Source organism: Tetrao urogallus (assembly GCF_951394365.1).
Source record: "Tetrao urogallus genome assembly, chromosome: 1".
Lineage (NCBI taxonomy): Eukaryota > Metazoa > Chordata > Aves > Galliformes > Phasianidae > Tetrao > Tetrao urogallus.
The window spans coordinates 139,304,074-139,326,516 of NC_136813.1; the positions used below are offsets into that span (position 1 = coordinate 139,304,074).

Genomic DNA, 22,443 nt, shown 5'->3' on the forward strand with positions numbered 1-22,443 from the left:
AGCCCAATTATATCAAAAGCTTTTCCAATGACGTTACCATTCAAGTACTGATAATCAAAGTAATGACAACAAGCACCTATTAATCAAGGACGGTTACCACTTCTGAGTTGGCCTTACAGTTAGGGAATCGGAGTTGCTGTTATACTTTTGTGTTACATGGAGCAGTTTTGTGAACAAGCACTGCTTGCCTACTACTTAAATACAAAACAGAACAGTTTGTTGGTTGGGGTCTAGTGAAGAGAAGGGTACTTTGGCTGGTATCTAGTGAGGAAGGAAAGTACAACTCTGGTACATGCAATTCCAGACACCAAAGACAGGTGTTTCTGGCATGACTTTTATGTTCAACTGTATCAAAAGAAAACAGAAAGGAAGGTAATATTGTGCATATAGGTTCTGTGGTGCATATTACCACAAAAGCTACGTAAGTACTGGAGGCATTTATCATCCTGTTTAACAATTGTATTTGATTTAAAACTATAATTTATTTATCTATAGTCTGCTTTTATGTATCTCCCATGAAAACTTTCATTTCTAGTTTATAAAGAGTCTTAAAAGAGTACTTTGTCCCCCTTCTTCCCTTTTAGTTCTGTTGAAAACCCTTCTTGTCCTCGCTAATGCCAAAAATCACCCACTATCTTCATAACTTGAGGCCCTGAGAACTACTTGAGAACTACTGACACCAGAATTTTTGCACTTAGAAACAGATCATCTGCTTCAGTGTACTGTGAAACTGAGGAGAAGAGAATATCTCCACTACCAACTGTTTGTCTAAAGGAGATGAAATGGATATGCTTTCTGTATAGGTATACAGTCTCTCTTTCCTTGAAGAAGAGCTGTATCCAGCCTGCGTACACAAATTTTAGTCTGCGTAAAATTTAAGGTAGAAGTAGTTCTGAAATACTTTTATGAATGTAACACTTCTAAAGCACTTTGTATTTGCATTTTTTTCTTATTTACAGTTTTTTTGTCACTTTGTTTGGTCACATCAGTCAATGCCTTTCAGATTTATACGTGCATGAAGGTCAAGTGTGCAGCTGATTTCATAATAGGCATAATATTGCCCTCTAGTGTATAGTCAAGAAAAGTACATGAGTTTTACGTTCAAATCAGTTGCATCACTACTGGACAGAAATAATAAGAAGCAAATCTGACATTTTGTAGGTTGTATAGTTTCACCACATTTCATCTCTCAGGGTTGAAAACTTGTACAATCTGACAGTAGTTTGTCCTCTACTCCTCAGCTTCTTGTGAGGAAGAATGAATTTCTTCACAAAAGAAAAATCAGTATCTTAAAGAATATTGTCTTATGTGAGGAAATACCTTGCTTTTACCAGTGAGTTTAGAAAACTGTATTGTAGAAATCTTTTGATACCACATAGATGACACATACCATAAGTTCCCCATAAGATGAAAGCAGTCCTGCCCCGTAAGCTTTGATGGATCCATTTTGCTTGCAGAGACCAAACTCCACAGTAAACCAATAAAGCTGATAATGAGAACAATTTCTGAAAATCGTAGTCTCAGCAGGCATTTCATTTTTAAGCTTTTCCTTTTTCCTTCCTTCTAACTTCCTTTATTCTTAATCGTTCATGTTATTGGTTCTTCAAATTTTACAACTATATGTTTTAAGAAAATTATTTTTTCACTCCAATGTATAAAATGCAGAAATAAGAATGCGTATTTTTCAAAACCTGACATCCTTCCTATTCTCACTCCTTAAAAAGGACAAAACCTGATAAAATTGTAGCTATTCTTAAATAGATTTAAATAAATAAAATTGAGTTGGATTATAGTCAGTGAAAACTAACAAACTGTGATAGTACCCAGAAGGATGGCTAAACACCCACAGAGAGTTCAAGACAATCAGAAAAGTCCTTGACAGGGAAGTGTCCCTTCTCTTAGATCTATATGATATCATTAAAAAGAACTGAAGAATGACTTATTCTTTAGCAGCAATGTACCCATTAAGATAATACCAATTTTAAATTTATCTCGCTGCAATAGAAAATAAAGGTACATCTCTCTGGGATTTTTTTACAATCAAGTATGATTAGGATCATACTTATTTTACATGCTGGACAGTGGTGTGATAAAAACTACTTGTGGTTCTGCCAACCTGTCATCCCTTCCCTTATTTTGCTGTATGAGGAAATGGATGTTGAATGAACAATTCTGGACACAGCCTGACCCCTGAGATACTAGGTAGATGTTGTGCGAAACATGGAAAATATAAGACATTCAAAAAATATAGCTTTGTGGCTTCTAATAAACTTTTAGAAAGCTGAGATATTGTTTTAACACGTAGGCTATTTGCATTACTATAATCAATGGAGTGTGATGGGGACTTCCAGAGAGAAACAAGAATTTATGGTAGACATCTCTGTCAGGATAGGAAATACATTAAACGTTTTTCTCTTTCTGGTTTCTCTTTCAGGTTCATTTTCTGGTGAAGAAACTTAAAAAATAAGTCTAGGCTAGATGTCTAACTTTAAAAAAATTTGAAGTTTGAGAGACTAATCCAGAGTATGTTTACTATTCAGGATATCTGAATGGCACTTAGTAAGTAGTATTCTCACAAATCCTTAACAGCAGGAAGCTCTTTCAAAAAAGTCCTGTCATTCTATCTCCCAAAACCCCAAATGATATTGTAAAAATTTTAGATCTACGACATATCTGCTAACATTACCATATCCTTTCCAGAGCCAGAGAGGGACACTTGCAGAGGAATGCTGTGTAAGACACTGGCCTTCACCCAGTCTCACCAAGACCTGGGAAATGCCACAAAATATCTTCCTGGCACACATCATTCTTAGGTCTAATCAAAAGATGAATCTTAATCTTATTACATCCTCTCCAGTCTAAGAAAGGAGTAACGTACATCTGCCTACAAATAGATTTTAGGTGAGTCATAATCTCATTCAAACCGTGCCTCATTCCACTTCGGCAGGAGTGGACCTGTGCACTGGTTGAGGAATTTCAGGTGTGACCATTTCCTCTCGTCTACCCCATTTCCTGCAGATTCTCATCCTGGTGGGTGAGGATAAAACTGACACTATAATCAAGAATGGGAAATAACTGCCATATCAGAAAAAAATCATCTGTCCTCCAGCCCACTTTCGGACCAAGTTAAGATGGCAGCTAGGGGTTGCATAAGTTGTTTTCACAGATGTTTAAAGACTAGTGATTCAGGACCAAGTGTCAATATCTGCTTTCAGATTGCTCACAAATTTTGTGAGAGTAATGAATATCGGGTGCCCTGAATTCTGATGGCGCCCTGAGCCTCTATATGTCGGAGAAATTGCAGGAATCATATTGAGCATCCAATCTACAAGGTGAATCTGTAAAATGAATTGGGACCCTCCTGTGACTGGAACTGTAGAGACTGAGATTCAGGAGTACATTCTTACAGCAGCAAAAAGTGTAAGCATTTCCTCAAAGTGGAATCACATGCTTCTGGGCTCCTCCAGAGGAGCTCCAGCTTCTGTTCCAGCACCTCCCTAACCTGTTGGTGTGGAGAAAAGACAGTTCTGCTGATGCTCTCATTTTTGCATGCTTAAACTGTGACATTAGAGAAGAGTCTTCCCTGAATAGTGAGGGATATGCAGCAAGCCTTTTGGTTTCGCCTGTGATATTAAACTGCTGCCTGTACTTACTGTGGACAGTTTCTCAATCTCTGCTTCAGATGATCCAAGAGAAGCCAGTCCAATATCCTAAAGCAAGTAGGCAAGCAGGCAGTGTTACACTAGCGTGATTATTCAGCCCAAGGGAGAGAAAGAGGGGAAGGGGGAGGACCACATCATTTCTAGCATGAATAGCGTGAACTATCCATTGTTTTTGTCACCCAAAATGACCTTCCATGGCTTCCAGGATGCCTACCTCTCCCTGGCCCCCAGCTACATACCACTGGGAGCCACATTAGATGAGTGTTTAATCCTCACAGTTCTCTGTGTAAAGTTAACTGTCTCTCAGCTTAATGCTGTATCCCAAGGCACAGATTTATAGGAAGACATGATATGTGAGGACTGCAAGGTGAGTTTTATCTCTGCCGTTACCTTTCTGTCGCTCATTCTCTTTTTGAAAGCCCTTACGAATGTGTCAGATCCATGCAGGTGCAATGCTGTTTAGTCACAACTATGCTCCCTTTTAATTACTATTTCCATGATAAAAATCTGTAGATGTCTCCTTTTGTCTCTCCTGGGAAATGTATAATACATCAAATAAACCAAACTGTTTATTATCCTTCATTCATCTTTTTATATTGAATGTAATAAAAATAAATAAATAGATTCATGGGGTGAATGCCATCTGTGAAGATGCTTTGTGAAAATGTGAAATGAAAAATGTGAAAATTTGTTCAATGTTATCCCATGTTGCATAATCAATATTATAGGTGAGGAAAGGGTAAAGCTGAAAGTTTTGTAAGTGCTGTCTTATTTTTATGGTGTCTTCAGTTCTAGCATTGAGCTGAATTGAAGAGCTCTTCCTGAAAGAACTACAGACCTTAGGATATTTTAAAAACCATTACACTGAATCTGGTAATAAACAATACTTAGACCAAAATGGAAATTGGCATGTATCCACACTGATACAATTGAAGACCATGATCTGTAAGGTGAACTGGCTTTCTTTTTCAGATATTCATACAGGGACATGCATAATTTAACCTTCTGCACTTATTGCGAGTTTTCACAGTGGCCGCTAACAGATAAGCCTAGAATATGAATTATCTTCTTCCCCCTGCTAAGGTTCTGAGGCCTTTAATTATACTAGGTCATTGAGTTCACTTGAGTCTGACATTGACTGCTCATTCTAAATAGATTCTTATTGTACAAAGAAGCTCTGTTTGCTTTTTGGAGCCTCTTCACCAGCATGAGCAATGCTGTGAGAATCTACTGAGTTGTAAAAAGAAAAACATCTCAAATGAATGACATGGTGATGGACAAAATTAAAGTATCATGTGAGATAAAAATGTACATTTGGAGACAGAGTCAGCCTAGGGGCTCAATGGCTTTGGTGGCTGGGTTTATTTGGCGTGAGACAGGAAGCCAGGGGAATAGTGCAGCCCACACAGCTCAAACAAGCAGCACCACAAGGGCTCAACTAGCATCCTGCTGTAGGCTGACACAGCCCTCCCACAGAGAAATCCCACAACATTGCTTGCCCTTCCTTTTACAAGTGGTGCTACCACTCCCTTGGAGTATGTATCTCCTACAGCACTGCTAGCCCACTACTGCTGGAGGTTGAATCAGACACAACCAAATTTTTAAATAGCATTTCAAGCAGGGTAAGCTGCATGCCTTAAAGGCATGTCTGGCCTGCCTTGCAGAGCAGTTGGTTAAACAGCCAGCAGAACAAGCTTCTTACCTGGGAGAACTGGGCAAACTCCTTGTTGGCTAGCATGGGAACATGACCCAGCAGTTCATGGCAGCAATCTCTGGAAAACAAGTGACCTTCACATTTAATAAAGGGAAGATTGGTTGTTGTTGTTGTTATTGTTACTGTTTTCCTGCTCTGTGTGAAGACTGAATCTTGTGAAGACTTTACTGCAGGAGAGGCTTACACAGCAACCAAGCCTCCAAGTAGAGCAAGGTACTCTTAGGCAAGTGCAAGGTTGGGAGTTGTCCCTTAACAAATTCCTGTTTATCATCTTTTGCACACATGTGTGTAAAAGATTTGTTAAGGGACATTTGTTAAGGGACAACCCATGCTGTACAGCAAATGAGAGAGAATCCAAGGATGAGGAAACTAGCTAGGGATTGAAAATGCAGGCTCTATTCCCTGCTTGATCATTGGGACCATGTGTGATCTAAGACTGCCATAGGGAGCTAGTGTAAGAATTTTAACTGTTTTAATTAATCTGCAGTAGGTGCTTCCATACCTGGTCTGGCTTTGCAGAGAATATGGCAAAGCACTGCCTTCTGCTCCGGGGTGCCAGCTGCCTCCCGCTACACTGGCTATTGTCTCACTTGAGATGGCATGGGCAATAGTGCCCTATGTCACAACATCTTTGAAAAGACCCTATTTTGTCCCAGTGTACAACAAAAATGTCTGTGAACTTGTAATTTCTCATGAAATGTAATTGCTGTTGTCTGGCCAGCAGTTACTGGGAGAATTTCACAGCAGGGAATCAAACCTCAGCAGATGGCAAAAGAAGGCAGGATGAAAAGATTAAACCAGATATTCTCCAGTCTTTTCCTTTTTCAGACAACTTTGCAAAAGAGAAAGAGACCCACACCCTTGCATGCTTGACTTCCCCTTCTAAATTTCAGCTACCACTTTCTCAAACTATTTAATTCTGTGGGCTACTGGATAGAGCTCCAGAATTATTCCCAAGGGAATCATTTCCATTCAGATGGATGGGATTGTGCCAGGTTATCATACTTACGGTTCTGGTGAATGTGTAGGTGAAGAGAAATGCCTTATATACTGTGTGCACTGAAAGACACGAAATGCGAGGCTGGCAAGGAAGTCACGAGCAGACAACAGTCCTGCTGCTGGTATCAGCTGGAAACCTGTTGTTTCTGCAAAGGAAAGTGAGACAGAATTCCACAGTTAATTGCATGACACACTCACTTCGGGTAAGAAGTTTCAGCGGGCCTTAATACTCTGCTGCACTATCTTCCTCCACCTAAGGATTGTAGGAACATACTGACTTTTCAATATCTAAATGTTCCAATGCTTTTATGGGTCCAACTACTGTAACATAAAACTACCAGACTGCTCATCCTACATTTAGTCACACAATAATGATATGAGGCACAGAAATCCTGCTCACTCCAGCTTAAATTTCTAACACATTTGCACACATTTATCTTCTGTGTCCCATATGTCTGTGATGTGTCTTAGATCACACATGGTCCCTATGATCAAGCAGGAGATAGAGCCTGCATTTTCAATCCCTAGCTAATTTCCTCATCCTTGGATTCTCTCTCATTTGCATGTGTAAAAGATGATAAGCAGGAATTTGTTAAGGGACAACTCCCAACCGTGCACTTGCCTAAGAGCACCTTGCTCTACTTGGAGGCTTGGTTGCTGTGTAAGCCTCTCTTTCCTGCAGAATTTCTTATTCCCCACTCTAAAATCTCTGGTACTTCATGCTGTTGAAGACAGAAGTACATGAACTGTGAACATGACCCACTCTCGGCAATTCTGTTTCTCAGTGCATCTAGTTCAGAACGCCCCACATGCTACCCAACTTCATTTCAGTTTGTCAGAGTTTCAAATGTATTATTTAGATCAGCACTGGAAAGCCTAGCTGTCAGTTTTAGCTTTCAGTCTGAACTTCACTGGGATGTGAACACTCGGGAGAAGGAACAAGTAGGTCCTTGCTAGAGATGAGGGTGTTGAAATTTGGCCCTTAGCCATTTAATGTCAGAGTTTTCATTAGCTATTCTCAGCTATTTTTCCTTCTGATTTTTTCACTATCATGGTTGCCTAGAACTAGCTAAATACCTTCCTAGTGATGTGACCATATACATTTTGTTTTGCATGTATCTGCAGGAAAGGTTAGAAGAATGTAACACTTGCACTTGGTTTTTACCTTGTGCTAATCAGTGTTATCTCTGGGCACTCTGTTTTACTATGGAAGATCTGTGAGAACAGCTAGCAAAACAATCAGTTCTATGGTTAACAGAACACATAATCTTCATTTCCATGGGAAACATGGTTGGTGGTCTACAAAGCTAAGAAAACTGAAAAACACTGCTTTTAAAAAGAGCCAATGGCAATCTTTTTGAAGTTCTATATTCAAAATCTGTGTTGCATTCTCAGCTTCCATAAATGACATTTCATTTGCTGTAAAGCATAAAACTGTATTAAAAAATCAGAAATTGCTTTTTTCTCCCTTTCCTATCCATATCCTATTGTGTCATGAAGCCCAGAACATAATTTTTTAATGTAAATGAACAAAAAAATCCCACCCAGAAACTAAACTGTTTACAAGATTTGTTTTGTTTTTTAATCTTTCTTCCAGCATTTCTTGTCTGGCTCTTTCTGCCTGTTAGTGTTTTTCTCATTTAAAAAAAAAAAAAAAAAAAAGGAAGAAAAGAAGAAAGAGAGACAGAGAAAAAGAGAGAAAAAGAGAAAGAGGACAAAGAGAAAGGGAAAGAGAAAGAGGACAAAGAGAAAGGGAAAGGGAAAGGGAAAGGGAAAGGGAAAGGGAAAGGGAAAGGGAAAGGGAAAGGGAAAGGGAAAGGGAAAGGGAAAGGAAAGGGAAAGGGAAAGGGAAAGGGAAAGACAAAGGGAAAGACAAAGGGAAAGACAAAGGGAAAGACAAAGGGAAAGACAAAGAGAGAAAACAAGCCTTACTGAAAGAAATAGAAGTGGCAAAGGATGTGAAACTATTCAAGACATAAAAGCATGAACAGAAAGAATGCTTCTACCTGACAGTATGAGAGATAGAGTTTACCATACTCATCTTCTATTGCTTGCCAAAATTCAAAGTAATGAGTACAAAAAGGCAAAAAAGCTGAACAACAGAAAAAAAATCTATGGAGATTATGTCTATCTATAAGCTGACCAAAGGTATCAGAATTAACCAGGGAACTGAAAGTAGTTGCAAAAATCTTCCTGTTCTCTTCTCTTCTCTTCTCCATTAGGAAAGCAGGGTGTTATGGGAAATAGACAGAGTATCAGCTGTGTCACCATATGGACTGACTAGGAGCTGAAACAACAAGGGGACTCCCTTATTGCAGATGCCATACTGGGCTAATCAGGAAGAACATGAAAAGCTGAGATCTGGTAATTTTGGGGCTAAATTCTGAGTCTGAACCATCTGAAAAATATATCAGACCAGTACTAAGCTTTGAAGTAAATCAATTTTGGAAGACTATGAGAAGGTCTAGGGAAAATCATATTGTTTTAGAATCCATGTTGGAGGAGCTGAAAGGAAATGAAAATTAAAGCTTGTGTTCCCTGGGATTCTTTTTTAAAAATAGGCCAGTGAATCATACAGTCTGTTGATGGAACAAGCTTGGCAAGTTGCCCACCAAAGCCATAGGAAAAAGTTATCTGCTGAAGGTATTATCTGCAAAATCTGAACTTTCATTTCATCAATGCACAATAAAACCAGCAATCAGTAGAGAACTGGAGGCTTGACTGATTGGACTTGCTGCCCAAAGGTCTCTGAAGTCAAAAACAGATGAAGAGAAGATCTTGAGCAGTTGACCTAAAGTGATCCGTAAGACTTAAATCTTGGCCTAGAAAAATTTGTGCATACAGTACTGCACATTGTAGTGTGAGCTTGCCTGAGCCAGTTCACTGGCTATAATTTCTTCCAGCTGCAGATGACAATGAATGTCTAAATCCAAACATCTTTCCTAGAAAGAACAAAGTATCTAGGTTTGTCTAATTAATCCGTTAGAAAAAAAACATGGTGTTAATCTGTCACCTGGTTAATCCTTTAAATTCACTTTAAGTAATCTTGAAATACTCATGATGTAGGGTCCATTTGTGTATAAACCAACCTCATTAACAGAGTAGATAACACTAAGCAGATCTTGTAGTTCTACTTGTATTAAATTGAAAAGGAATTGCTTGGCAGTGTTCACAGACACTGCTGTGTAAAAGACAAGATGGAATTTCATCTGGTTTTCTAGGCTGGCTATAACATGATAATTTTCTATCCAGGATATTCCTCCCTCTCTCTGCATCTCCATAGTTTATTAGACAAAGGCTTATTTATCATCACATATTCTAAAGAATGGTCCAGTCATTACAGGCACTGTTCAGTAAAGATATGTGCTGGGATTTGTGTCCAAACTGGAAGAGTTCAGAGCTCAACCAGAGCTAACCAGTGACAGGATGAACAGCACGATGCATCTTTATACAGGGTGTAGTGAGTGAAATTCCTCCATAGTATGCCAAGGAACTTTGGGAGACCTAATGTCCTGGGGATTAGCTGAGGTTTGTTTGGTGGAACACTGCACATCCATAGCACAGGAAAGAGCCTAAGCTGTTGATTCATGAGTTGCAGGAGCAAAAATTCTGGCATTGCCAAAAAATGTTGGTAAAAGCCAACCAAATTAATAATAAATAAGAATAACTCCTTATAAATCATATCCTTCACCCAGTGGATGACTGGTACAAGGTTGTCTTTAACATAGCTTTTGAAAGCATTACAGATGCTTCTGACTCAGACAGAATTTTTTGCAAAGAAATCTTGCAGTAATGTCAATTTTAATGCAATCCTAAAAATTTTCTGCATAGTGAAACAATCATACTAGTCATTAAAAATAAAGAGAATATCAATTCAAAGATTCCAAGCATCCAAAGTATCTTACTGACTCTTAAGTGTCTATCTGTAAACATAATACATTCCACCAACTCTGTTCTGTCTCTGCTTAATATTTCATAATGTCTTAAGGCTGAACAGTAGATTTTATCTACATTTTAAGGAAAGTAGGACCAGCACTCCAGAGAGCCATTCTTTCCATTTTCCTTCAACACCCATGCCAGGATGGAATAAAATGATTCTGACATTCTGATTCTCATTCTCAGTCAGTTAAATAATTTGGACAGTTAGCTTACACTAGCCATGCTCTTTTTGAAGTAGTTAAGCTTAGTAGTTAAGCTTAGTAGTTAAGCCCTTTGAATATTATTATATTTGAATATTATCTCAAATTTTACTAGAAGAATTTTTAGATTGACCATTTTTACTGTTTTTATTGTTGTTGTTGTTGTTGTTTTGTTGTTTTGCAAAGCATGGAGAAATTTTAGAATGAGAGCCTACAAAATAACTGAACAGGTCCAGATTCCATGCAATCAAATCCTGTCAACAACATGAGCAAGAGAAATAGTGCATGACAGGATATTATGTTGTCCTAAACTCTCTCACTTTGTAGTCAGCTGATTCAGTTACAGAGTATTGAATATCCGTGATTTCTGTAGCTCTCTGCTGTCAACTACTGTGCAAATCAAACAAGATGAGATAAACTACTTCATGAGAAAAATATCTGTAAGCCTAGGGAAGAAACAGATAGCTGAATAGAGTAAAAATAAGTGAGAAAATACAGAAGAGAATACATAATACACATGAAAATTCCTACAGCTGGTTGTGATGGTGCCGGCATGTTCATGAGAGATGCAATTCATATATATAAGCCAGTCCTCCACTCTCTTACACTAAAAGTGCAATAATGTATTTATCATCAGATAATTTAACTTTACTAAAATTGGCAGTGTCTTGGAAACATATTCAGGCACAGAAAGCTTAACTAAGTTTACTATCTTCATCTACTGATGCATGGAACAGGTCGCTTTATTCCTTGAGTTTAGAGGATAATATACTCTAAACATATATACAGTAATATAATTACTAGATTAAATGGAATTTATGTAAAGTTAAGGTAATGTTTTTATTTATCTGTTTTGACATAGTGAGCAGCTGTCCTACACTCTCTGGCACATCTGCTTGTCACTCAGGATGAACAAGGAGGTTTCAAAGACAACCTTTCTTTAGTTAATTTTTGATAGCAATGGTAAATCAGCTGAGTGACACATCTCATTGGACAAGAGAATGTATTCATCCTGTGGCTTAATAATAGTACTGCAGGCTCTCTTTCTTCTAAGATCATCAAGTCCAACCATCAACCCATCAGCACCATGCCTGCAAACTGTGTCCCTAATATGCCACATTCACACTTTTCTTGGAAACCTCCAGATTCAGTGACTCCACCACCTCCCTGGGCAGCCTGTGCCAGTGCAGCACCACACTTTATGAAAAGAAACTGTTCCTGATATCCAACCGGAACCTCCTCTGATGCAACTTAAGGCTATTCCCTCTTGTTCCATCGTTGTTACCTGGAAGAAGAGGCTGATTCCCACCTCGCCACAAGCTCCTTTCAAGTCTTTGTAGAGAGTAATAAGGTCTCCCCTGAGCCTCCTCTTCTCTAGACTGAACAACCTCAGCTGCTCCTCATATCCTTGTGCTCCAGACTCTATACAGTTCCTTTTCCTCTTTTCCTTTCTCTGGACATAGTTCAGGGCCTCAATGTTTTTCTTGCCACGAGGGACCCAAAACTGAACATAGTACTCAAGGTGTGTCCTCACCAGTGCTGAGTACGGAGGGATGATCATCTCCCTCACCCTGTTGACTACACTATTTCTGACACGAGCCAGAATGCCATTGGCTTTTTTGGCCCCCTGCGTACACTGCTGCCTCATGTTCAGATGGCAGTTAGCTTACACCCTAGATCCTTCTCCTCCATGCAGCTTTCCAGCTACCACCAAATATCCAGGAAACCATAGAACAAGTCGTGGTTTAAAATGACTGGCCTTTTAAAAATCTGGACACATCCTGAAGTTGAGGTATGTTGTCTTCTTGGTAGCCACAGTGTTTCTCCAGCTGTTGGAAAGCATCCAGGTACTGTGTGCAGGCATGAGTAGGGTAGAGGCTTCTCAGCTTCCTGTAGACTTCTCTCCTGGAAAGCAAGAGCTGTGTAGAGTGTCCCACCTCATTGATTAAATACCTAAAGCATAACCCTCAAGCATAGGTGGCAGTCTAAAAAGTAGTACAAAACTATCAAGTAGTAAAAAAACAGTAAAAAAAAAAAAACAACCAGGAGTAATAAAAACAGTAGTGGCAAAAACAAACAAACAAACAAACAAAAACTTATAGAAATGATTATTTTTGCTCAGACATAGCCCTAGGGTGTTATCAATTTTTATAAATCTTGTTTTATGAAAATTGAGATCATTCTTGGAAATACTGGCTATGGAAAATGTTCTTTTGTTGTTTTTGTATTGCTGTTTTTGTGTGTGTGTGATGCTATTGTTGCTATGGAGGCGATAGCCAGTCTCTGTAATGTCTCTGTCCATTTATATGGATATCTTACACAGTATGAGAGTAATGAATCAGAATGAAGGGGGAAGGAGAAAATGAAACAAAACAAAACAAACAAACAAGAAAAAACATACAACACAAATCTCAAAACTTAGGAGGAATAAAAATAAAAGAACAGAGGGAAACAGTGGCTGCTATCACTATTGCAAAAGCTGCAGGAGACTGGGCCATTTCCGTGGAAGAATGAAGAAAAAATGAGAATAACTAGAGTTCAAAAGTTGCCCTAGCTTATTCCCCCCAGACAACTTCTGACTTCAGTGGGATTGCATGGGATCTGAACTAGCACACAGTTCCATGCTGGACTGGAGTTTAGAGAGAGCAGAACTGTTTACACTGCTGCACATATGGTCCCTTTTATCAAAGTATCACTCTACTGTTTGTCCAAACATTGACTACCGCAGAAACACAGAGAGACTCAGAAAGCAGTGATGAATTGTCCTAAGTCAAGCATCCATTCCCTCTAAGTCCACGGAGGAAATCATCTAAGTTCCCTCAAAAGTCAAAAGAGAGTAGCAGACATCTCCAGAGGGCAGTTTAGCTTGCCCTAGAATAGCATCTCAAATAGATGTGATGCCTCACCACATGGAGGTGCTAGTTTGATTGTAAAGGACCCTCAATCATGGATCATCTTTCAGAAAACTGACGTAGAATTAAAAAATTACGGTACTCCATCCTTTTTATTTCTAAAATAATCACATTGTTTTCTGCATCACTTGTCTCCACAAAGGGCCATTATGCTGATACCTGAAGGTCTGGTACAGAGATGGGAAGAGAAAGACTTTTTACATATATTTCCTTATTGATTTGGATAAAAAGTGGTACTATTCAGTTTTTTTTATGAAGATGTCACAGGTATACCCCCGTAATTTTGTCCTAGATTTTCCCTTTTTCTTGTCATACCTTCATATCTTTTGCCCACAAGAAGCCTTATGTGATTACTCAGTTTCAGGGCCTTTCACAGCGTGCCGCTTAAAAACAGAAACTCAGCTCATCTTCACCCTTTTTTTTTTTTTTCTGAAAGTCATATTTCTGCACTTGATTAGTTTTCATTTTTATAACCATGTTGCTACAAACTGAAGGCATCCAGCAACTCTTCAGAGAAAATTCTCTTCAGAAGAATTCAGTCTGTGCTACAAATTTCCCATTTGATTGCACTGTTCTCAATTACATTTTGTTGTTCCCTTGTTACCTGATGTCAGGTCACAGCTCTGGGGAGCTGTGATAACCATTGGGAGGTCTAATTTTGGAAACAGTTTCACAAGACAAGACAACCTAGATTGCTGGGGCTTGCTTTTTGAGGAAATAGGCAGATACTGCTGTACAGGTCTATTCTGTTACCATACTGGGACTAATTCCAGGTGGAGAACTGAAATGGCAGAGTTTGGGGAAAAAAAAAAAAAAAGAAAAAAAAAAAAAGGAAAGAATACAAAATTAAATTTTCTTAAATATGAGTTTCACACACAATATACCATGCCAAGATTGCTGGCTAGTGGTAGCAGTTATGAACATGACACTGGCCAACATGACAATTGAAAGATTTAATGAAAACCTATTAGAGCTTAATAATAATATGACTGCCTGGCTGAGTTGGATTCAAGTTCTCTATTCTATGTGATTCTAGCTTTCTGTGGCATGGTAAATCTTATTTAAAATAAAATAATTACTGAAAAAAGATGGAAAGGCCCTTTGGTTGAGGTCCTGGAATGAGACATCCAATATATGTATTTAATACCTGACACGGATATAAAATTCCTATATAATTTGAGCAAATGACTTAAACTTCCACTTTTTCAGTTCCCCAGCATTCTTCTTTTTCCCCACCTTTGGGCTATCTTTCCATTTAAACAGCAAATTGAACAAAGATTATTATGTGCATGTGGCACCTTTCCCAAGTTTAAGATATTCTACTAATGGCTCCAGGTGTTTTGAGACTTCTGATATCTTGATGTAATGGTCTAGCAGGGAAATGATCAGGAAAATGCATTTTGCTCTAGAAAGTGAATAGTCAGTTTTAGCTCTGAGAAAACAGAGCTCTGAGAAAACTCTGTAAAACAAATGGCCAAAAGAAAATACTTCACTATACAGTAAAATCTGAAGTGGCTAAAGATGGTTTCAAATTATTGTCTCACACTGCCAGTCCTTCCTAGTACTGTAGTGGAGTAGTGCAGGAGTCAGATTATATGTGACAAACTCACCAAGTTGCAGTCTCCTGCTCTGTGTATTCGATGTAAGGCAAAGGGTCCCCACTGTAAAGAAGAGAGGAAGTAATGTATGCTTCTAAAGCAAGATTCAAATTCAACTTCAAGAATTTCTTTCTTTGCCTGCACAATGAATTTTTGCTGTAATTAATATAGAAATAGCAAATAGTATATAAGTAATCACTTATTTGTCTAGGTAGATTCTTATGTGTATTTTCTCCTCTGTTAAATCTGGGGAGAAAACAGAGGGATGTGTTAAGAAAGAGAGTCGTGTTCTGCTTGACAGAAGAAAAAAGAGGCATTCCAACTTAACTTTTCCTCTGCTGATTGCAATCTAGCAACCATCATACACGGTGTGTCTGCATGATCTGTCTCTGGAGGACATGATCATCACAATATCATCACCAAACTCATCAGCACAGAGATGCCCAGGCACACAATGATTTCTCATATAGACAGTCTTGTCTTCCACACTACAATAGCTCTGAGTCATTTTATTATATGCTTTTGTGATGTTTTATGATGGACTACTTATAGCATGTAGTGGCACTGAGAAAACTATAGTCAGATAGAATTCTAACTTGGGAAATTTTACCATTTCTTGGACTTCCACAACCTGTTCTAACCACATAGTTATCTCCCCCAGACAGCAGTGTGATTCTAATGAAGTTTTATGCAGAAAGACAGTAACACTTTAATTCATACACATGAGACACAAGAGTTTTTTAGGCTTTTCTGTCTTCCTATTAGAAAAGACTGTAGTCTTGATAGCGTTGTTCCAATTAGGAAAAATTTAGTTGGGAATTTTAATCCGCATGGGCATAGACTTTTGACAAATAAATAATAAAAATAGTAAATTTTCTTTTCTTTGTCAAAAATACATTCTAAAATCTTGCCAAGGAATTTCATAAACATTGTTCCTCATAGTTTCTTGAAAAAGATAGAAAGACCCATATGGAGGAATTACCTCTGATAAGACACTCAGTGAGATGTAAATTCAATCTCATGACTTTATCTTAGTATGTATTTGCTGTGTTGTGAGAAAAGTTTATTTTGTATGAAGGTAAACATTCTGTTTCTAGATTCTGTTTTCTATTAAATAGCCTCATAGATACATCGACAAAATATTTAGTCTCTGGTATTTCCTCCGCATGACGATATCTGAAAGTACACAGTGAAAGAGAAGCGTCTTTTCAGCAGCCTTATACTTACACTCTGTAATTATAGGCAAGGTCAGCAAAGTATGCCCTCCTCTTCCTGTACTCCAGGTCAGTGTATCCCTGAGTTAGAACATAATTTGAAAAAAAAAAAAACACTTTACATGAAGAGATGTTTCAGAGCATGAATAAATTCTCTGGCAGAAGCATTCAAAACAACTAGGTTTCTTTTAAGTTGTTGTCTCTAAGGCAATGAATCATGATCCTTTTGAACAAGGCAAGCCAAAATCTGCTCTTAGTTACATCCATGACATTCTGCTCAAACCCTGGGCTTTGTGGCAGAGAAGAAAGTAACATGTCTTGGTGCAGATGTTTTGGAGTTGTTCGTAAATGCTACCTCACAGACGATTAAACTTACAGTCAAATTTAAATGAAAATCATGCTAAAATATAATTGAATTAGAGGTGGCCTATCTCTTCTGCTGGAAAGGAGTTGAATCTCTGAGTCATTGCACTTCTTTGCTAAGCACAAAAGCTGCTGCACTGGAGAGTGATGAACATAACAGTACCAAGTCTGATATCATCTTACCAGAGAAAGCACAATACACCTGAACAGAGAGAAAAGAAGGAGTCTTCACTGTCTAGAAATCATTGGAACAACCACTTAATACATTAAAAAAATGTGCATTCAGCTGAATCTCCTCATGCTCATTTATTGCCATGTTATAATAAAGACACATTCAGAGGTGGTGTTTCAAAAGGGCAGTTTACGTATTAAATATGGACATTTTCATTTTTTCCTCCTCAGTATTTACTAGAAGTCTAGCTTCAAGCAGAGTTTTCCAGCTCTTAATAAGAAAAAAACTTGTGGAATCAAGTTCCCTTGAATTTTACATCATCCATAACAGGAATAATATTTGAAATCTGGTGCAATGTTACTAATATAACTCATAAAGCAGTGTTGATCAGCATCACTGTACAAATATTTATTATTCTCAGATATTCAGAACTTTCTGGAACCATTTTGCCTTCTACAAGCCAATTTTCTCCCTTAGGTTTATTCACATAATTTTCAGTGTAGCAATAATAGCAGTAATACTACAGTTAATGAGTATTGTGTGCATAAATCTAAGGGAAGAACAGGATCCCAAAAGCCACCTTTGCTTATCAGTAGGTGTAATGTGCCCATGTAAAACACATCGTAAAGCCATTGGACCAGGCTCTTCTTGGTGTTAGGACCTTTCATCTTCATCCCTGCAGCAGGGATCTCCCCAAGGAAGCACAACAGTTCCTAATCAGTGTACCTATTCAGTAGTAAATGTGTACACAAAATTTCTGAGCCAGCTGTATACATTATCACGTTTTGATACTTTCCACCAGCATGCCCACATTGAACCATGCTCAGCACCATAGTAAAGAGAGGCTGATTTGTGCTCCTTCATGCAACAGAAAATGGTTTCCAGTGCTTGAACTAATTTGCTTCAAGTTTAGGCATTTCTACATTGCACTGCATTCTGCAGCGTCAATTTATTTCCACTCAGTACTTCAGTAACTCTACACTGCTAATGCTTTCTTTCACTCTACTCAGTACTCACACCTTCTATTTAGCAAATTGAAGAGGAAGTTAGTCTTATTCAAATAATTCCCAATATGTATTCGTTAATCTCATGAGAAAAAAACACCTCAGAGTCAGCTCAGGAAAAACATAGGCAAACACTTGGAACGTTTCTATCAGAAAGATGCAAGGAAGAATGAAAGAGAGAGTCACAGAATATCCTGAGTTGGATGGGATGCACGTGGATCAACTTGAATCCAACTCCATGCTGATATCCTGGTTGAGGTTGATCCGAAGATCTCCTAGAGATTTTTAGTTTAATAAATCACTATCAAAAATAGAATATAGACCTGAATTATTTTTATTTTTTTTTCCACACAGAGATGTACAGTCAGGAAATGGCCCTTCAGATTCCCTTATTCATCTGTACAGAATTCATAGCTCACTTATTCATCTGTTCAGAATTCATATCTCACTATGCTGTATCTGGAAACCTTTTTTTTCCCCCCAGTACTTTGTCTTAGAATTAGCATCAGTGGAGTAGGAGTCTGCATTGCATTTTTTCTCCTCCTAATCTATATTTTCTAGATATTAGAATCAAAGAGTCACAGAACATTCCAAGTTGGAAGGGACTTATAAGGATCATCAAGTCCTACTCCTACATTTTCCTTTGTCCTTTTCAAAAGAGATGCTTAAATTGAAGTTCTGATAAGCTCCAGTTCCTGCTCACTTGGCAAAGTAAGCAGCAGGGAGGTGTCTGCAGAATTCCTTCTCCTATTTCTTTCATGAAAAATCATCATTGAATCTGCCTAGTTTTCAGTTATCCCACCTACCTGCTGAACAGGGCTACCAAGGGGCATGCTGAGAGCCTGAACCATTCCTCCACAGATTTTGGTATGGTGAGAAAGTCCCCAGAACAAAATGGAAATCACCATTGTAAAAAACACTTTGAAAGTTTTAAAACAGCAAGAAATCCTATAGAGTCCTTATCTTGTGAGAAGAAAAATAAACCACCACAAAACTAGGATTAAAAAAAAAAAAGCAAATTCTGGAATCTGCCTTCAGCCATCACAGCTCCCACTCTCACCCCTCTAACCTCAAGCACTGAACCACACGAAGCAGAGCCTGGCACCATGCAGATGTTACAGGTCTGAGTACATACACAAATCTGTTACAAGTAAAACCCTGTTTGTGGCACACTCATAATGAATACCTAAAGCCTGAATCCAAAGGAAAGCCCATAACAATCATTGTAACAATATTTTGCAGACAGAAAATTATCAGTAAATACTGTCAAAACTCCGGCTCCAGAAACCTTGGGAAAAGATGAATGTGAATAAGAATTATAGTCTTTCAAACTCGCTTCCAATTTAAATTTTACCTGATTATTTCAGTTGAAATCACTAGATATTTTGAGATTCTTCAGTCACATTTAAACATTAGTTCCAGAATTATGTCCATGAATCTGTGCTGCCATGTATCTGATTTATTTGTTGTCTAAACAGTGTATTCAAGTTCAGGCATCATACTTCTCTCTGTGGAATCTGACAATACGGTATTTCTTAGCAACTAGCTCTTTGCTGCTTCATTATTGTCCACTGTACATCTGCACTTGACTGAGATTTCTGGCATATACAAATTTAGAAATGCAGACATTAAGTGTTTGAAAAATAAAATCATGGGAAATACAAAATGTGGAAGACCGAGGAACTTGAAGTCTAGATGGACCAAATGGTAGAAAGTGGGTATACTTCAAAGAAAATAGGGGTAAAATAATAAAATAGAGATTTTTATTTTAATTAAACAATGAAATGAAAACACAAGCTAAAGACTAAAATTGAAATGATGATAATCATGTTTACCTTGGTGAATCAAGGCCGATAAGCTTCTCTTGTTAATTTATTCATTCTGCAATCCCTAACTTCACTGAATATCAGCCTTTTTTTTGGCTCTTCTTTGCTTGTTTTTCCAGAGTGTTCTCTTACTACTGAAATTCTCCCCAACAAACAAACAAACAAACAAACGAAAATATTCCCTAAAGAACGTTCCCTTTTGGAAAACAAACTGTGACATCAAACTTACAGGGTGACCATGGTCAAAACTGGGTTCATACGTGGTGATCAGATGGTGACATTTGTCTAGATCTTGAATTTTTCTGGGGAACCAGGGCACTATAGAGAAAGAAGTAAGAATTAAATTAAATAGGATCAAGTAACGTAAGAAAGAAATAAAAAGCAGAAGTTATATGGATGATTACAAATTTTCTTTTCATCATTGAATATATAAATATTCACAACTATGCATCACTGTACATCTGTAACTGAGTTTCAGTTTGCTGACCAAGCTGTAGGACTGGACAAAAAATGATCTGAAACTAACTTGTAAGGATAAACTACCAGTTTTAATTAGGAGAAATAATCTTTAAAGTCAAAAATATTTCATCTTACATCAAATGGGATGTTCTTTTTGGAACAGTACAACAAATTTTGTTCTACATTTTGGATTTCAAAAATATTTTGATCTTGTCTAAACAGTATTCTTAAATTTTCATACTGTTAAAAGTGAGATCAGCAATTTAATTTCTCAAAACAAAACAGGCCAAGAATATTACTTTTTTTTTCTTTCTTTCTTTCTTTTTCTTTCCCCCCCCCCCCCCCCCCCCCAGGAAAATAAATAAGGCATTAGCTGAATTTCCAACAGTTTCCTTCCCTTGAAGTGAGGAACTTCTCAGGTGATTAAAAGAATATTTATACAGTACTAATTTTAATTTAAATCCCAGCATTTATAATTAACTAAGTTTAAAACCACAGAAGAAATACAAAGTTAATGTTGCTTTCTGAGATCAGACTGATGCTGAAGCCACACTCTGTCACTGTAGCTGAGAAAAGGACCTTTAGGAGTCACCTGAATCTGATACTTGATAAGAGGAGATCAGGTATCTATGTACTGAATGACAAACCCAGCTTTAGCCCTATTAAATTACACCCAAGCACTGAAGTGTAAAGCTAGAAAAGCACATTAATTTAGGAAATTTCAGTTCTTTCATGCAATAATAGGCAATGCTGCAATAAGAAGGAAGAAATACAAGTCCGACAGATGTCTTACATCAACTTTTTTTTTTTTCTCAGTCTTTTAACAGACCATGCTAAGCACAGATCCTAGTTCCAGCAAATCTAAAATGAAGAATTTCTTCTGAGCACAAATCTCTCAGCTACCAAGGAAATCCTAAAGAGACACTCCTTCAGTTCCAAAGCCAGCTTGGCTCTCCACTTGCCCTGATGACAGCAATATCCTTTTGATACCCCTGCAGTCCCTGAAGACAGAATGGACTGTCTCTTATCACTAGCCTGAAGGTGAATATCATGAAACACCTAAAGGTGTCCAAACAGAACTGGATTAGCTAAAAGGTCCCTGAGGATTGATGCCTGGCGTTGGCAAGTATTGGAAGCTTGAAAGCAATTTCATATTCAGGGAACCATGAGTCAATCTATCTCTCTCATCTAGTAGGGGCATTTCTGACATTCCCAATTTCTAATAGTTTCCTGTACTCATTCATTCCTTATCTGCCTGTAAACAAGACAAAGAGCAGTTTATCGCTGACAGATACACTTTTCCATCTTGCTATGGTAATTCAACTGGCTGTTAGCAGAGTAGCCACTTGCAGCATTTTACAAGAAGCTCATCACCTGCTTCTACCAGTGAGACCACTACCTCAAGGCTTTCTGCTGATCCTCTCTTCCTCTTACACTCTGGAAGCTTTTTCCAGCAGGTAGCATTTAGCTCTTTTCAGTGGAAGAGCAATCTAACTCAAGAGAGTCCTACTGGAGCCAAATGGCAGCAGCCTGGGCACAATAAACAGACATCTACAGCTCATTTTTAGCAAAATCAACACCATACACTACAAGCAAAAGAAACATTCAGACTCTCTGCCACATTACTGCATTCCCAGCAAGTGTCTGCAGTCAGTTCTATTCCAAGCTCTCATTTCTCAGTCCACAGGTTTCCTGTCATTGAAGTGCTTCCAGTTTCTCCTGAGCTTCTTATTTTGCCACTCTTTCCTTTTCATTTCCCTCTTTGTGGAACACTGTTCTCACCTCTGTTCCATTGTCAAATTTGGCATTTGACAATGCCAAAATGCCCTCCTTTTCACAGCAGCCGGAATGATCCCAGGGAAATGAGTCACACATGTTTAAAAAAAAAAGTGCATGCTCACCTGCTTTCCAGTCTAATGAAGTTATTATCATTGAGCTAAAGGTAATTAACAACCTCAGAAAAAGAACTGCCAACAAAAAAAACTACTCCAAATACAAATAAAACAGCATTAGCATATGCATATGGTTCTTACTTTTGTCTTCATTGCCAGTTTTCACATCCTCTGTTACTCTCTTTAAGGATGTGATAAGGTGACTAATATCAGCTCTGTGAACTTCACATTCAACAAAAATATCAAGATGATCAGCAGAGTTCTTGAGCTTTTTGATTCTCCTGGTTTCAAAGTGATGGATCTCAGTTTCAAACATCTGCAAGAGCTAGATGTTAATATGATGAAGCTTTTCCAAAAATATGAAAAGCCAAGTCTAGAGACAGTTCTGCAATGTCTTTAAAAGGTGATGAAAAAAGATCTTAGCAAGAAGTACATGTTAAGCAATGAAGTCTACTAATGCCCAGCTTAGAAGGAAGATACAGGCAGAGC

General features: G+C 38.0%; 1 protein-coding gene across 1 annotated transcript in view; it reads right to left on the minus strand.

The window, feature by feature from the left end:
- LOC306944080 (tyrosine 3-monooxygenase-like) overlaps positions 1-22,443 on the minus strand; it is a gene marked incomplete at both ends in the record, with an annotated part of 29,133 nt that overhangs the window by 4,900 nt on the left and 1,790 nt on the right. Inside the window, 9 exons of the mRNA XM_079532519.1 lie at positions 1,391-1,486; positions 3,654-3,710; positions 5,365-5,434; positions 6,386-6,521; positions 12,274-12,419; positions 15,037-15,087; positions 16,252-16,319; positions 19,833-19,921; positions 22,096-22,279. Of these exons, the coding sequence (XP_079388645.1) occupies positions 1,391-1,486; positions 3,654-3,710; positions 5,365-5,434; positions 6,386-6,521; positions 12,274-12,419; positions 15,037-15,087; positions 16,252-16,319; positions 19,833-19,921; positions 22,096-22,279 (897 nt within the window). The remainder of the gene's footprint in view (positions 1-1,390; positions 1,487-3,653; positions 3,711-5,364; positions 5,435-6,385; positions 6,522-12,273; positions 12,420-15,036; positions 15,088-16,251; positions 16,320-19,832; positions 19,922-22,095; positions 22,280-22,443) is intronic.